The sequence below is a fragment of the Callorhinchus milii genome, unplaced genomic scaffold (assembly GCF_018977255.1).
Source record: "Callorhinchus milii isolate IMCB2004 unplaced genomic scaffold, IMCB_Cmil_1.0 Scaffold8, whole genome shotgun sequence".
Classification (NCBI taxonomy): domain Eukaryota; kingdom Metazoa; phylum Chordata; class Chondrichthyes; order Chimaeriformes; family Callorhinchidae; genus Callorhinchus; species Callorhinchus milii.
The window spans coordinates 913,286-930,882 of NW_024704749.1; the positions used below are offsets into that span (position 1 = coordinate 913,286).

General features: G+C 43.8%; 1 protein-coding gene across 1 annotated transcript in view; it reads right to left on the reverse strand.

The window, feature by feature from the left end:
* dgcr2 (DiGeorge syndrome critical region gene 2) overlaps positions 1-17,597 on the reverse strand; it is a 46,268-nt gene that overhangs the window by 25,018 nt on the left and 3,653 nt on the right. The window contains exon 3 of the mRNA XM_007910091.2: positions 16,934-17,056. Within this exon, the coding sequence (XP_007908282.2) occupies positions 16,934-17,056 (123 nt within the window). The remainder of the gene's footprint in view (positions 1-16,933; positions 17,057-17,597) is intronic.

The following is a 17,597-nucleotide window of genomic DNA, read 5'->3' on the forward strand; positions in this document are numbered from 1 at the left end:
ATTTTATTGGAATTTTACAACTTTCTCTAGTGAAAGGTTATGGATGCAGTACACAAAACCTTCAGGCTAGGTGTTTTGTTATCCACCAGAACCTTTTGCCTTTCCCAATTTCCTCCCCTCCTGAAAACTGTTGACCTGGGCAAGTGTTCCAGTGGGTGCCATCCCTCTCCAGTACCTTATCAAACATAACTGTATGTGAGAGTTTAGACAGTGAGGCTGCAAACTTTGAACTACAGATAGGGGCACTAATCACAGCTGTGCTCAATCCTGTACTCAACCAGATATCTACACACACAGACCTCTGTTCCAGAGGAGGAGGAGCAGCCATCGATATAAACACCAAGTATTAGAAGTTTATTGCATTTTATTGGAGTGTGGAAAATTTACACACTTCACAATCTTTTTATACTCCACATTAGGTTCGGGTAAAGTGTCAACCCAATGTTGCCCAGCTCTGTCCGGAGAGCAATTAAAAGTCGTGCTACACTGGGATGACACAACAACAAACAACTTGCAAATAGCGCCCTTCACGCAGAGTGCTCGGACACACTGTTAATTACAGGTCACTGTTGGTGGGAACGCGCTGAAATAACAAGTTCACATAAGCAGCGTACTAGCGCAATGGTAATAAACACAACCAATATAAGAACATAAGAATTTGCTGGCGAAAGAAGACCGAGGTCCATTTAGTTCGCCTTCCACCATCCTGGCAGTCGCTTGACATGTCGTGTCCCAAACTATATACTGTATCCCCCAGATATTATTTTCCAGCAGAAATCTATCTAATTTTGTTCTTGAAACAAACAAACTTTTCTGCTTCCACCATCTGTCTCCCTAGGGAGCCTGTTCCATACGTTTACTACTCGCTCGCCGTAGTATTTTCGCAGATTTGTTCTGAATTTACCCCCTTCAATCACAGGCCGTGTCCTCTGGTTCTCTGTTCAATCCAAGATAAAATAGCTTCTCGTGGTCTACATTATCTATTCCCTTTAGAATCTTAAAGACAGCAATCATATAAATGTCTCTCTTTATTGTCAAATAAAGATAGCACTCTTCATGTAACAATGGCATAATTGCAGAGTCTGTCAAATACCACACAAACTGGCTTTGAGGCGAGTTTTGTTTATAAAAATTGAAAAAGAAACCAAATATTCACCATTTCTTAGCAATGTCCTAAAACTATTTTCCCATCAGTTTAATAAATCATAAACTGGCCTTAGGTCAAATAATTTGAAGTCTATTCCCAGCTGCTCTCCAGTATCCAGTACACAATCCACAACACTAGTCACTGAAAATCAAGTGCCATTTATTTCACAAAGAAAATTGGCAAAGCACAAAAGTTAAAATACCTAATTAAAATAGAAAAAATCTCCATTTGATTGTACTATAGTGTTGCAAGGCACACAAAAACAGGAACATAAAAAAGCTGTAATCTAGTAAAATCGTGTCCATCCTTTAAAGGCAACAGTTAACATGTACCTTTAAAAAATAATCTGCTATTAAATTTTGGCCAAGTTTAAAAGAGAACAGAAGGCCCCGACATTGCAATAATAATAATAATCCTTGCATTTGATATAGCGCCTTTTCATATTTTTGAGACATCTCAAAGCCTTGCAGTGATTGAGGTGATTAATGCTAATTGTAAAAGTGTTCAGATAAGAACATATCGAGGAATAAACCTCCAGTAGATAAAACACAAATGTCGCCCACAAATATACGGTTAATTCACTTTGCAGCAAATTCTGTGAAGCGCTTTGAGATGTCCAGAAGACTTGAAAAGCGCTATATCAAATGCAAGGGATTATTATTATTAACAGCTAACATAATAATAATCCTTGCATTTGATATAGTGCTTTTCACGTCTTCTAGATGTCTCAAAGTGCTTCACAGTAAAGTAAACTGACTATTTGTAGGCAAAATGCATCAGCCATCCCACAAACAGTTGTGGATTTGAAGTGACCAATTTATTATTGGTTTTTTTCTTGATGCTTTTGCTTTTGAGGCTTCATGTATTTTATCATTTCTTGAAAAGAATTTCCCAGATAAAACTTATCGAAGCTGAATGTTTATTTACTTTAAAAAAGGTGTTGGTACCTTTAAAAGGAGCTTTTGAAGGATTACTACCCCCAAAAAATGATCCACCAATCAACTAACAACCAGATTTCTAATTACTGTTAGTTAAACAGAGGTTTGTGGAATAAGGAAATTTGCCTAAGGTTTTGCCCTGCCGAGAATCAAACACAGGTCCTCTTGCTTGCTCTGAGCTGCAGGACTCCATGTTATTAAAGATTTCTTCATAATTCTTTAAACACCATTCTGTCAGTAATGGAATTTCAGTGGACACTGCCCCTTCTCATAACAGGCAACACAATCTCAAATTAAACTAAGGTGCTTTGTTGGTATTTATTGCCCCTTTAAGTCTCCAGATCTGTGCACTTTCAACGAGATTGTAGAACAGCATGCAAAATTGACATATTGCCCAATCTGCTTTTGTCAGTACTCAGCCAGTACGTCCCAGTTTGCCAAGAAATTATCCAGCGCATTGTGGTTGTGTTCTGTGATAAGCCAAAACTGTTGTAAACAAACGGGAGACCCTGTGTGATTGTTGCATATGGTAGCAATGAACACAATACCAATCCTCTATTGTGTACCTCACGGAGAAAGGGACATTCTTCCAGGAACAAGGCAGTACACTCTGCACAATTTCTCAGCAAACTAGTTTGTTTAGACACTCCGTCCATTATTAACATCTGAATTCCCACACCACCTCAAGTTAGTCTGTGTGATGTCTTTTCCAACTGATGAGGCGAGATTGATGGCAATGACACAGTCGACGGTGCCAACCTAGGTCTCAGGTACAACCCACAGTTGTCCTTCCTACTCCACATCCGGCACTATATAGATGCAAGCCGTTGCTGTTGAAACAATAGCTTGCAGGTGACCAAGGCGTGGATGAGGGTTTCAGCAGCATTTGGTGTGAGATGAGGAGGAGATGGGCAATGGACAGAGGTGGAAGGAAGCCATCCTGGTTAGGACCAAACGTGGGGAAGGAAACACAGCTGGGGAGCGAACTGGATGCCGAGACTGTGCATGTTTGGTGCATTTGAGAAAAAACTCAGGAAAACTGAAGAGGTGGATCCAGAGGTGAGGAGACGTTGCCTTTTGCCTTTTCATATTTAGCTGCAAAAAGTGGGTGTTCATCCAAGCCTTGATTATTTGGGGGGTCTGACATGTGCAGAAACCCATCACCGTGCTTAAGAGTATCCAAACCAAACAGAATTTCATGCATCCCACCTACATATGGAAATTCCAGATATGTCTTAAAATGGAATCTGCACTTGTAGGGTTAATGGGAGCTGAATGTGAAGAGTTCCTACCCCAGTGACTGATCTGGTTTACCAAGTCCAAGTCTGGCCGCGCTGTTATCAGCAGTGCCCTGGAATACTGCAGACCCACCTGGCCCAGTACAGAGACCGCCACAGAAGGTTGGCTCAATTATGAGATTCTGTTGCCAGGTATGTCACCATTGAGCCAGTTCAGCTCTGAGGAGACCCCAGTTACCTCCCCACAAAGAGGATAGTCACTAGTTGGTCATTCGACATCCGACAAGGCCGGTTTGAGCCTCACAAGGTGAATGGCAGGAGCCAGGAACTCCCTGTGAGCTTCCCAGTGGGCAACATGGCTCACCATGAAATGTGTGAGAGCATTGCCACCATCTTCCTGTCCGCAGCTCAGGCACACGTCCCTTCCCATTGAGCGATGGTTCCACCAGTTGGAGGTGTGGAGTTTAAGCAGCAGCTGCTGGCCTCTCTGCAGCCAATCAAGGCGTTGGACGTATGAACTCAAACTCAAGGTAACGCTTCCAGCAGTTATCACTACAAGCCTGAGTTTCCCCATCTGTGTAGTGGGAGGACCTTTACCAAACAGCTTGTAACGTGTCCATGTCTTGACGTCTGACAAACTGGCAGCCATAACATCAGTGGACTTAATTTGAGGAAGAAAAGTGGATTTGGGCAATCTTTGCATCCCTGTGGAAGTTAACCCCATGTCTGTAGATTATACCACCAAGAGGGAGCATGACAAATGAAGACAAGGAGGTAGTTGAGGATAGAGCTCTGAGCTACACTACAGTAACTGTGTGAAGACTGGATTAGCAACCGTTGAAGGAGACAAAATGGAAGCAGTGAGTGAAGTAACAAGAAGATTACATTTATATAGCGCCTTTCATGTCGGGAGGATGTCCCAAGGTGCTGGTAGGATTTGAACTAGGAGTCTGATCTCAGAGACGAGGGAGGATCCCGGGAATGGTCCACAGTGTCAAAAACAGCAGCGAGAGGCCCAACTGCTGAGGTAGAGGGCGTGATTGGAAACTTTGATGGGGGCTGTGTCAGAGCAGAAACCAGACCGAATGGCCTCAAGCAGGGAGTGGAGAGAATGGTGGGAGTTCCCGAACTTTCGACAGAGGGTAGGTTGGAGATGGGCCAGGTTTGCAGGGATCAAGGGTGATCTTTTTTTAAGGAGGGGGTTGATGTCAGAGGAGAGGAACAGCGGTTGGGGGGGGGGGTGCAGGAAGAGGAGTGGCACTTGAATAGTCAGAAGCTGAGTTGGGAGGTATCAAGAGAGCAAGTTGTAGGTTACATTTGGGTTATGAAGGTGGTGATATTCTTTACTATATGGGTTTTCAAATTGTAGCTCCCTTGGTGCCAAGGTTATCGGGGGGTACATGAGAACCTGACTGCTGATCTCCCAATAGTTAGATTGTGCAGGATTTTCTTGTTATGTCCCCAAAACCTGCTGTCCGGGCACATTTCCCACTCTGACCATGAGAAAGGCTGGTGATGCGTGCACACACCTCCACCTCAGTTTCCCGTGCTCACAGGTAAGTTCTGTTTTTACTGTGACCCACTTTTGCCACTTGAAATGTTGGGAGGGATGTGAATGTTAAGAATTTTTTGCACTTGCAAACAGGCTCATCCTACTCACTGAGACGAAGGTGAGTCTTCACGTGTTCTGTGTTTATTCAGTAGTAGTTTCGTGGTACTGTGCTAATATTGCTCACTGGCTTGAGCAATGTGTTACATTAGGTGAGAAAATAAAATCCTCTTGTTCTATGCAAAAATACTGTTTCTTAGGGTTGGGCGGGTGGGAGCACGCATGGGTCATGAGTCACCAAAGGGAGGAGGGTGAGTGGGCCGATTTCTTACCTCTGCAGATCACTAGCACCCGATATTGCACTGTTGAGGACCAGAAATTACAAGTAACTTGTTGAGGGCCATTGGCAATGATGGGATATGCATTTATACGCACCCTTCACGCGGGTACAGAGCACTTAATTATACCCTGCACAGTGAATGCGGCATCTAACACTGGATTTTGAGAAAAGCAGATTTTTGAGAGGGAAAACAAGTGGAGACCAGGCACTTTCACAAATAGGGAATCATTAATGAAGAACCATCAATGAGTGCCACAAACGACCCAAAGTACATACAGGTATAACTGTGATTCAGCGCTTGGACTCCATGGCACTGAAGAAAAATAGTATTGTACAAACCATCTACAAATGCCCCCAAAACAGAAAATACTAGTTCAGGGACCGACCCAATCAAGACTAGTACAATCATTTATATTTTTAAAAATCACATTGGGAGTTATTGATAAACTCCAAATAGTTTTTTTTAAAATTGGAGTTAGCCAACTACGTATGGCAGCATTTTTGTGAAATGCAAACAACTCACATTATTTTTCCAGCAGATTTCAGTTTAATTTTGCACTTAACAGGCAACCCGACACTTGCTGGATAAAAAAAAACTGAATGCTGGAAATCTGAATCCAGCTGTTGGGAAAATGTAAAGTTATTATTTCAGGTGCATGCCATCAATCAAACTCTAGGCGCCATACATATGTTGCACTCGGTTTGGATACTCACAAGCATAGTGATTAGTTTTCACCTACATCAGTCACCTGACTGACCAAAAACCCTGGGACGATAATTACCAATTTATTTCAGATGTACATTTCCGATTTAAAATTAAAATTTGCACATCAGGGGTTTTTCCCCAACAATTTTGCCCCCCCCCCCCCCATCTCACCAACTCCAAGGCACTTTGACAATTTCCCTTCCACTGTACAGTTTAACCCCAGGAAAGTTATTTACAGATATTAAATAAATTACTATTTATATTTCAGAGGAAATAAGAGCTCTTTATGTGCAATTAGTTCCAGTTACATTGATAAAAGGGCTAATAGTTACAGAAATCATCAAACTGAATACATTTGTATATATATATATATATATACATATATATACACACACACACACGCACGTCTGAAAGAGAAGTATGTGAGAACATCTCTGTGGAATGCTCCACCACCACCTGCTGTGAGATATATATAGATTATGGAGCTGCAGTTTGAATATGGCTATGTAAGATATTTGGCCCGCCATGCATTATAAGTGTAATGAGCTTTCTTCTTGCACCAAAACATGTGTTCCTGTTCTTAGCCTTTCCTTAGAAGCCCTGATTTGAGCCAATCTATGAGAGCATTACAACTGAAACGGTGATCTTCACTGTATCAAGGTATAAATAGCTCAAATGTTTTACAATCTTTTAGAGGCCTGATACTATTAGGAATGCAGCCCTGCATTCCAGGCAGATAATGGTACTGCAGTTATGACAAGCTCAAATGTTCAACAGTTATACTAGGAAAGATAGCCAAGACACTGTGATTTGTTAAAATTTTATTGATCTATTCATTACTAGTACATAATGCACAAATATCACAGCACAATCTAAACAGACTTCAATCATTAGCCGTCCACAGAAATTGGAAAGTCACTCACTCTTACTGGACAGCACAAACAGTTCAGTGGCATCTCACACAGCTGCAATAGAGTCTCAATCTTTACATTCTGTTGAGAGTGGGGGGGGGGGGGGGGGGGTGGAGGACAAGCTGAAATTTCAGCTTCAAAAGATCTATTTTGGCAGCTTCTGCTCCAACACTGTCAGTCTGCCTCTCTCAATTTGACCTGAAAAAGAGCTCAGAGCTTTTGTAAAGGCCTCCATCTAAGAAAAGCTCAAATTTGCACCGTTCTTACATGTTGGTGCACATACTTCAGTTACACGTGATCCACATGTTTCTAGAGTATACGGTTTCCTTAATCAGTTCCTTTACAGGTTACCTAAGAAGGAGGCAGTTCATGATATTGGTCTAGGAATGGAAATGGGCAAGTGAGCAATGTGAGGGTTGGAGAGCATCTAGCAACCAGTGATTAGATTTTACGTAAAAATATGGAGAGATGGGCCACAAAGTTACCTAACTGGACATAAACTAATTTCAAAACAAGACGGGAGCTAGCACAGTAGTGGGTAGAAAGGCTGGTAGATAAAGAGTAGATGAAGAGTGGGAAACTTTTCAATTTAAGATCAACAGGGTACAGATTACACATATCACAAGTAATAAATAAAGAGGTACAGCTAAAACAGGATTCCTTGAATTAAATTAAATGACATCAAGACAAATCTAAATAAGAATTCAAAAGAAAATTCAGCAGAAGACAATATAGTGAAGCAAAAAAAGGAAGATAAAAGACCAAGCAGAAAGTCGGGCAGGTAACACATTATTTTAATGTATAAAAAGGAAAAGAAGCAAAACGGAGAAGCAATTAGAGATAAACAGGGATATCTATTCATGAGAAGTGAAGGTCCGCCAGAGGTACTGAGTATTTGTGGCTCAGTTTTTATAGGAATGTGAGTGAGAAATTAAGTTCCAAGAATAATAGATGCCTTGACTGCAAACTTAGATGCTGGAATGTTGTGCCAATGGAGGGTTGCTGCACAAACCCATCATCTGAAGAAAATTAGAGCTCATCCAGGACTAAATGTCCAACAGGCAATTAGTCAGGACAGCAGTGATCCTGAAATCAAGGATGAAGGCAAGATGTGGAGCAGGATGGCATCCGGGTATACATGTGGAAGTTAACCTCATGTCTGTGGATGACATCTCTGAGCAGGTGCATGTCATCCTAGACGATTCCTCTTCCCTGAGGAATGTTGTGTGTGAGTGCAGAAACAGGAGGAGAAGCCATTTGAGAAGACAAAGTGGACATTAGGATAGGCAAGAGTGAAACCAGGGGAGGACAGAACCACAAAGATGGAGCTGAGAAGAAAGACAGTGGGGAAGGATAGTGTGATTGACATTTGATATTGTAGAGAATCTGTAAACTTATTTGACATAGTAATGAAATTTCAGGCATATACACAGACATGAATGTCACCTTGAAGCACAGCAGTGTTCCACAAACAGTCATGGAGCGAATGACCAATTCTATTTTGGGAATTGTTGACTAGGAAACGAGGCAAATTTCCCTTCTCTTTTTGAAATATGCCATGCGATCTTTAGTATCCACCTGAACAGGAAGATGGGACCTCAGTTTAACGTCTCATCTGATTGATGACACCTCCAGCAATGCAACACTTCCCCAGGACTGCATTGGAGTGTCAGCTTAGATTATGTGATTTCAACTCTACTCATTTTGGTTTGGATACTCAAGCCAGTGATGGGTTTCCACACATGTCGGACGACAACAAATTACATTTATATAGCACCTTTCACATCGGAAGGACATCCCAAGGTTCTGTACAGTTAAGGGTTTGCATCCAAACTGCGGTTGGAATCAATGTGGGTGGAGATGGGGGGTGAGAGAACAGCCCAAGGAGAGGTCAAAAGGAAGATCCTGAAGGAGGCAAAGGAGGGGGCAAGGGGGAGGGATTCCAATGGTGGAGAGGGCCAGTGCCACCAAGTGGAGCAAGCGGACAGGTTGCTATTATCACCAATAATAGGTTGCAGAGGAGCCGGAGCACTACCTTGGAGCGCTTTAAAAGTGAGGACGAGGATTTTAAACTCTATCCTCTGAAGGATGGGGAGCCAGTGGCAAGGAATGGGGTGATCACCACAGAGCTTGGTACAGAAGAGGAAATGAGCTGCAGAGTTCTGAATAATCTGCATCTTGCGGAGGGAAGTCCTGCGAGCAGGGAGTTAGCATTGTCAAGCCTGGACAGGCCCTTGAGAGAGCCGTTGCCTCCCAGCTTCGCTCTTTCCTCTCCTGTCACTCCCTCCATGAACCCGTCCAATCGGGTTTCTGTGCTGCCCACAGCACGGAAACTGCTCTGGTCAAGGTCACAAACGACAACTTGAACATGTGTGACCAGGGCTCCCTCTGCCTCCTCGTCCTCCTCGACCTCTCCGCCGCCTTTGACACCGTGGACCACTCAATCCTCCTCCACCGCCTCTTCTCCCACCTCAACCTTCAAGGTTCTGTCCTTGACTGGTTCAGGTCCTACCTTTCACAACGTCTCCACTTCGTCGCAGCAAACGGTTCCTCCTCCAGCCCCCGCACTGTCTCGTGCAGTGTTCCTCAGGGCTCTCTCCTCAGTCCCCTCCTCTTCACCCTCTATATGCTCCACCTTGGTGATGCCATCCACAGACAGGGGGGAAATTTCCACATGTATGCGGATGACACCCAACTCCTCCTCTCTGCCTCCACCCTGAACTCCAGGACTACTGAGGACCTGACCGACTGCCTGTCCAACATCAAGTCCTGGACAAGGGACAACTTTCTCCAACTCAATGTCAGCAAGACCGAGGCCCTCTTGATTGGCTCGCGCCAGCGCCTCCGCATCTCAGGCACTGGCAGCATCAGCCTCCACGGCTGCACACTCAACCTCACTGAGCCAGTCAGGAACCTGGGTGTCTTGTTTGACCCTGAACTGTCCTTTCTCCCACACATCCGCGCCATAACCGGCACTGCCTACCACCATCTCCGCAACATTGCCAGACTCCGCCACTGCCTCACCCCTCAGGCTGCCCAAACCCTCACCCATGCATTCGTCACCTCAAGGTTTGATTATGGGAACTCCCTCCTCATCGGCCTTCCCAACTCCTCCTTTCCCTTCGACCATGCCTTTGGTCTCCCTCCCACCTCTCTGCCTTCCCCCATCCCTACACCACCCCTCCCGCATGCTCGGGCCCCGACATCTGACTGTTCAGCGCTTTGGGACGTCCTCCCGACGTGAAAGGCGCTCTATAAATGTCATTTTGTTGTTGTTGTTGGACGTGATGAATGCATGAATGTGGGTCTTGACGGCCTTAGGGGAGAGGCAGAGGTGGGTATTGTTGAGGAGGTGGGGGGAAGGCAGAACAGGTCGTCCAAATAAATGATGAAACACTGGGTGGAAGTCTTTACCGAAATCAATGAACACAACCTTGCGACTTTCTGTGATCTTGTACAAAGCCGAAAACCTATCCAACACACTCCTCACAAAAAAGAAACCGGTTATGTTCCTTGCCAATCAAACAGTAAGCCTCCAATGCGTTCGTTATACTTGTAGGCTCCCCAGAGCACCACCTCTAAAACACTGAAATCAGTGGAATTCCTCTGTTGTTCTCAGTTTCACTAGGGTCACCCTAGGGCCAAGTCCAAAGGGCAAGCCTCTTAGGCATTCACTCCAACGGTGGAATCTATCATGGCTGATAATGCACAATGAGACAGTTATAGTTTTAAGCACTGGCCAGGAAATAACTTTGTAAATGGCAAAAGATGTTCAATGCTCAAGAGTGAAGGTGTGACAAATCCTCAATAAGAGTGTTATATATTTCCAATTTTTCTTTAGACTACTACCAAAATAGTACCAGGGATGAGGGACTTTAGTTATGTGGAGAGACTAGAGAAGCTGGGATTGTTCTCCTTAGAGCAGAGAAGATTAAGGGGAGATTTAATAGAGGGGCTCAAAATGATGAGAGGTTTTGACAGAGTCAATAGGGAGAAACTGTTTCCACTGGCAGGTGGGTCAGTAACCAGGGGACATGGATTTAAGATAATTGGCAAAAGAACAAGAGGCAAGATGAGGAGAATTTTTTTATATATATACTCAAGAGAGTTGTTACGATCTGGAATGCACTGGAAGAAGATTCGATAGCAGCTTTAAAAAGCAAATTGGTTAGGTACTTGAAAAGGAAAAATTTACAGGGGTTTGGGGAAAGAGCAGGGGAGTGGGCCTGATTGGGCAGCTCTTCCAAAGTGCCGGCACAGACACAATGGGCTGAATGGCCTCCTTCTCTGCTGTAATATTCTATGATTCTATACTTTTTTTNAATACAAAGAAAATGCAATGTGAAAATTTGTTTTCCATATAGTATTTTCACTAACTAAATTCTCACCACAGAAATCAAATATTTGAATCACCCTGAAAGCTGTGTTTGGCTGATTCAGAGCTTTGAGTTCCTTCCTACTGTTCACTTGCTTTTTTAACTGCTGAATATTTTTTGATGTTGCAAGTTCCTATCTTGTTGCTCAGTTCTCCAAAATCCTGATGAGTTTTCCTGTTTGAGCTAATAGCTATGTTTTCTCATTTACTGTCATCCTGAATATTTCTCTTCCCCAATTAAGGACGTTTGCTGCAGGTTTGTGACAATCTCTGCTGGAATATTCTACCAGTCTGCGGTTCAACCCAATCTGTTCTCTGAACGATAGACATTATATATTGCTATTAGAGCCACACATTCCTGTTTAGTAATCAGCCAGTCTTGCAAAGCCAGATGCGGTTGTCAACGTTGAATCTCAGCATCAACTAGCTAATCTTCCAAAAGCCGAATGAGCAGTCTGAATGCTTGACATCAGTCTCCAGAAGCTGAGCATTGTGCTCTCTCACTGCTATAAGTTGCTGCTGAGTACTGGTTATCCGATCCTCCAAAATCCGAGCATTCTGCTGTTTCATGGCTGCAAGTTCTTGTTTAGTATTTGCTAAATTGTCCTCTAAAAGTCGCACATTCTGCTGCTTGAGATCCTGAAGTTGCTGCTCAGTGTTGGTCAGTTTGTCCTCCAGAAGCCGTATGTTCCGTTGCTTCAGAACCACTAGCTCCTGATTGGCATTGGTCAGCTTGTCCTCCAAGAGCCGGAGATTTTGCTGTTTAAGAGCTGAAAGCTCTTTCATATTTACAGCCAGCTGGTCTTCCAGTTTGCGCCTTTTGTGCTGTTTGAGAGAGGCAAGCTCCTGGTCTGCCATGGCGAGCTTGTCTTCCAACAACCAGATATTCTGTTGCTCCAAAGCTGCCAGTTCCAATTGAACTTCAACCAACTTGTCTTCCAAGAGGCTCACATTCCTCTGTTTTAAGTCTGCGAGCTCCTGATCTGCATCAGCGAGCCTGCTTCTCAGTAGTCGGATGTTCTCCATTTTTAGTGCTGTAAGTTCCTGCTTAGTATTAAATATACCGTCCTCCAATAGACAGATATTCTGCTGCTTTATTGCTGCAAGCTCCTGCTCGGCATCAGACACTTGGTTCTGTAAAAGCCAGATTTGTTGTTGCTTATGAGCTCGAAGCTCCTTTTCAGCTTCATGCAAATTGTTTTGCAATAGGCCAATGTTCAATTTCAGAGCTGGGAATTCATGGTCATTAGATAATTCCTCATCCAAAAATAGCTGGGAATCCATCTGATTTACAGCTGCAGGTCCCTGGTTAGGCTCAGCCATGTAACTCAAATGCTTATACATTGTCTGTTCACCTTCTCTCATGCAAGTCACTGGAGAAACCAAGACAACTGAATCAAAGGTTGGAATTTGTTGAGCATCAAACAGGCATTTACCTGATGTGATCGTCCAAGTCTTAACTCTCAGAGGTTCAACAAATAATGATCTCCCTGCACACTGTGGTCAAGAAAATAATCTCATAAATACAGGAGAAGCACAGGAGTGTGAAAATATTGTAAGGGTTCATTTCATGCATTTCAACTGATGACTTAATGAAGCCTGTCCCTTCGAAGTCAGGGACCCTGTGGCCTTTTAACAGGAAGGACACACACCACGTGGAGCAGAAGCAAATTATTACAGACCAAAACCTTTTTGTTATCAAAAATCCAAACTCGGCAACAATTCTCAAGAATGCCAACAGAAGTTTACAGAACATAAATGGATTCTTTTAGAATTCTACCCCGTTGATAAGTATATTGGTTTTCTGGGGTGAACCGACAGAGTTCTGAATCAATTCTTGCACAGTGTGTGCACTCCCTGTATGAGCTGGGGAAAATCCTCAACAGTTCTTGAGCCCTGGGCCATCCCTAGAGGGAACCCTGCAAATCCAAAAACAAAAAAACTGTTTCAACTTTCCACATTGACTGGACTAGAGAATGAAAGTACCTCTCAGCCAATGGCTTTAATCACGCAACATTAAATTGCTGCTAAACCATGGAACATGACTTCGCAATGGTACTTCTAGACACTGATTTGATAGCTTAAGGCATCAAAACTGTAAAGTACTGGGAGTATGCAGGAAGGAAACTCAGTTTTAAATACAGTATGATCCTTTGTCACTTTATACATTTACAAAGGCATGTGACGTAAACTGATTGGAACAGCTAGCTGGTGTGATTTTGGATGTGTGCTGTCCTTTGAAGGGGAAAGCATGGAGATTTCCATTTGATGATCTAAGATGGTGCAACTGGTGGCCCATCAACCTCAAGGGGCAAGAGTGAGGGGGTGATTTAATCTACCCCACCAAGCATTTTGCACCACCTGCCAACTGCTATGGGTTTTCTCGTCTTCAGGGTAAAACTCCACAGTCCACAGGGAGCAGAAATTGCACTGGTCTTTTTTCAGCACGGTGAGAGTGCGAGTGTGGCTGAATCTTAATGAAAGAATGAACTTGTACCTAATCAAGATACACATTCCAGGGCCCTGGTTATTAAGTTTTATTAAGTCATTAAGATTTACTCCACACACCCCACTCCCTCCCTCCAAGAAAATTTTAACCCCCACTAAGGTGCTTCATTTTGCATCATGGAAATAAGTCGGAAATTCCTGAGAGAAATATTACATGGATTTGATGATTATATTTAAGGATTTAATGAATATTACTGCATATATGTACTTTATTGATAAGTGTATTATTGCTTTAAAATTTGTATGAATTTTTACATTGCCTATTTAAGGGGACGTCCTCCCGACGTGAAAGGCGCTCCATAAATGAAATCTTGTTGTTGTTGTTGTTTGCATTGTAACTAAAATAGAGTGAAATTAAGCAATACAGTTACACTATTCAGGATATAGGAATTCTCTACGATTCTTAAGAGTTAGGTTTCTGGAAAGGCAAACACAAAAATATTGCTTATGCAGCCCGCGGGCACTTCACAAATCCAGCCCTCCGCAGTCAAAAGATTGGACACCCCTGGTCTAATAGGATAATGCCTCCGAGTCAAATTTCACAAAATGACACTAGCCACATTGGTGTAGGATCTGCTCTGCAACTTGAGTAAAATATTAGTTAGAAATCCTGGAATTTACATCTCCTTGAAATAGATTTATTAATCTTAGTGACATTTTCTGACAGAAAGTCTTTGAGCAAGCATCGAATACAGAAAATCTTGCATAAGTCTTATCTTCATAAACCTTATAATCACCCAAGTCGCTCCACTCATCCCGAGTCCCATTCCGTTTCCTATCAAAACCACTTTGATTTCTTGCACCACTCTTACTAATCAACTCCTACCTCGAAATGGCGCTCCCCTACCCTCCATCACTCCTGCACTGAATGGCAGCATTGAACGTACCAACTCGTAGCCGCATGAGCATTTACACTGCTGCATTGAATCACAGCAAACGTAGTTTTGATCCATTGATGCATGTGTAACAGAACTTTATTTCACGCGATTCAAAGCGATTCCAACGCTTGCCTCTGTATGCGTGTCTCTCTCTGTGAGTGTCTGTGTGTGTCCTTCAGGCGCTGACAGCACCTATATATACAGCACATATTCAGGCGCTGACAGCATCAGCATCCAAGGCCGCACTCTCCACCTCTCAAAGCCGGTCAGGAACCTCGGGGTTCTGTTCGACCCTGAGCTGTCCTTTCTCCCTCATATCCGCACTACAACCGGCACCGCCTTCCATCACCTCCGGAACATCGCCAGACTACGGCACTACCTCACCCCTCACGCGGCTGAAACTCTGGTCCACACCTTTATCACCTCAAGGCTGGACTATGGGAACTCTCTCCTCGCAGGCCTTCCCGGCCCTCCCTCCACACTGCAGGTCATCCAGAACTCTGCAGCTCGTGTACTGTCCTGCACCAGGCTTCGCGACCACATCACTCCCACCCTCGCTCGCCTCCACTGGCTTCCCATCCCCCGGAGGATCAAATTCAAGATCCTCATCCTCACCTACAAGGCCATTCACGGCCTTGCTCCCTCCTACCTCTCCGACCTACTATCCCCCTACCTACCCGCCCGTACCCTCCATTCCTCTGGCTCCGGTCTGCTCTACATCCCCCGCCCCAACCGCTCTACCATCGGTGGCCGGGCCTTCAGCCTCTCAGCCCCAAGGCTCTGGAACTCTATCCCCCAGTGCCTTTGCCTTGCCTCCTCCCTTTCCTCCTTCAAGGCTGGTCTCAAGACCTTTCTCTTTGACCGTGCCTTCAGCTCCCCACTCGACTCTCTTCCCCCTCCTCGCTCCCTCCCTTCCCTCCCCTCACCCTGACCATTTCCCCCCTCCTCGCTCCCTCCCTTCCCTCCCCTCACCCTGACCATTTCCCCCCTCCTCGCTCCCTCCCGTCCCTCCCCTCACCCTGACCATCTCCCCCCTGCTCGGGTCCTGAGCTTCTCTCTGTCTGAGCGTGTGTCTTTCTGTGTATGTGAATGTACGTCTCTGACTGTGTGCGTGTCTCTTTGTCAGTGAGTGTATGTATGTGTGAGTGTCTGTCTGTGAGTGTGTGTATCTCTCTGCGTCCGTGTGCAGTGGTGGGCCCTGAGAGGCAGGAGGTGGTGACCTCCTGTAGCCGCGCAGTCAGGACACTGGCGAGCTTGTCCGGCCTGCGCTGGTGTCCTTGATCAATCACCTCCTGCGAGGTTACCGGTTGCAGTGTTGAACTACCCCATGCTCACTTACCGGTTGCATTGAATAATGTACGCGCAGTGGTGATTATTGATTAAATCGGATTTCATACAACAGTTTGCCTATAACTCAGAATTTGCATAAGTCATATTAAATGTTATGGTCCTGACTGATCAGACTTGTAATTGTAGGATAATAATAATCCTTGCATGTGATATAGCGCCTTATCTTGCCTCAGACGTCTCAAAGTGTTTCAGAGAATATTCCGTAAGTGAAATTCACTGTATATTTTGTGGACGAAACGCAACAGCCAATTGTGTCCAGCATATGTGCATAAAGCTCTCCCTGTAAAACTAATCATTCATGCCTGGTTATTTTACAGCTGATACAGCAAATATTTTGCACTTGTTGCACTTTTAAAAGATCATGTGGTACACCATTCCCCCACCACACCACACCTCCCCCTCCCCCCGCCAGGAAGCTTAGTAAAATGGGCACATTCAAATACAAAATTCAAGTTTATTTTATCCCAAAAATAATAACCCTTGCATTTGATATGGCGGCTTATCATATAGTTGAGACGTCTCAAAGCACTTCACAAAATATACCTCTAAAGTGAATTGACTGCATATTTTTGTGAGGGAAACACGGTAGCCAATTGCACATAGCAGTGTCCCAGAAACAGTTGTGGATTGAGTGACCAAATTCTTATTCTTATTTTTTTTGAAGGGATTATTACCCCGGGAAAAGCGATCTGCCAATCGACTAACAACCGGGTTCCTGCTTACTGCTAGGTAAGGAAACTTACCATCCTAATATAAAACCTAAAATATTGTACATTCATCTATACTTTTACATAGGAAGTACAGGATAGAATTAGTAAATCTATTGAACAAAATAATAACCACAATAAAAGCAACAATTTGTACATCTATTTTTATCTGCGCACACAGATGTCAATTCCAACAAACCTACCATTTCTATGTAGGGAAAACTCAATTTTTACCCATTAAATACAGAATACAGTTCATCCCAACATTTTACATACAATATTTTACCTGGGCAATCCAGTTCATCACTGCCATCTTCACAGGTTTGCCAACCATCACAGTGCCAGGTTAGAGGAATACACTGAATAGTCCCAGTCTTGCAAGAAAATTCTCCTGGTGTGCAACGCAGCTCTGCAGGTAATATCAAAGTTTTGTTAGGATATTCCACATAAATTACCTCCAATTAAAATTCCAAGTAATACAACTAGAAATTGACATTGGACTCTAGTTTTTGAAATCGTCAGTAAAGTACAATGTGGGATTCTGTCCCCTCATCCACACCAATTATGTTGTGCAAAGTGAATCAGCACTAGTAATGTTCCCACTAGCAATAAACCTTCTCTTCAGAAGTCCTTCACATCTTCTCCATTCAGCAACTTGCAGACCAATTGTGGTATAATGTCAAAGTTTTGTCTACTAATACTAATAATGTCTACTGATTTCTCTGTGTCCACAAATCAACCTAGCTCAGTTGATGGCTCCCTCCCCTCTGAGCCAGAAGGTTATGGGTTCAAGCCCCACATTGGAACTTTGAACTCATATCTAGATTGACACTGCAATATAATGCTGTGGGAATACAGTACTTCTGACAAGATGTTAAACTGAGGTCTCATCTACTTGTTCAGCTGGATGATCAGCACTCATGGTACTATTTTAAAACAAGGTTACAATA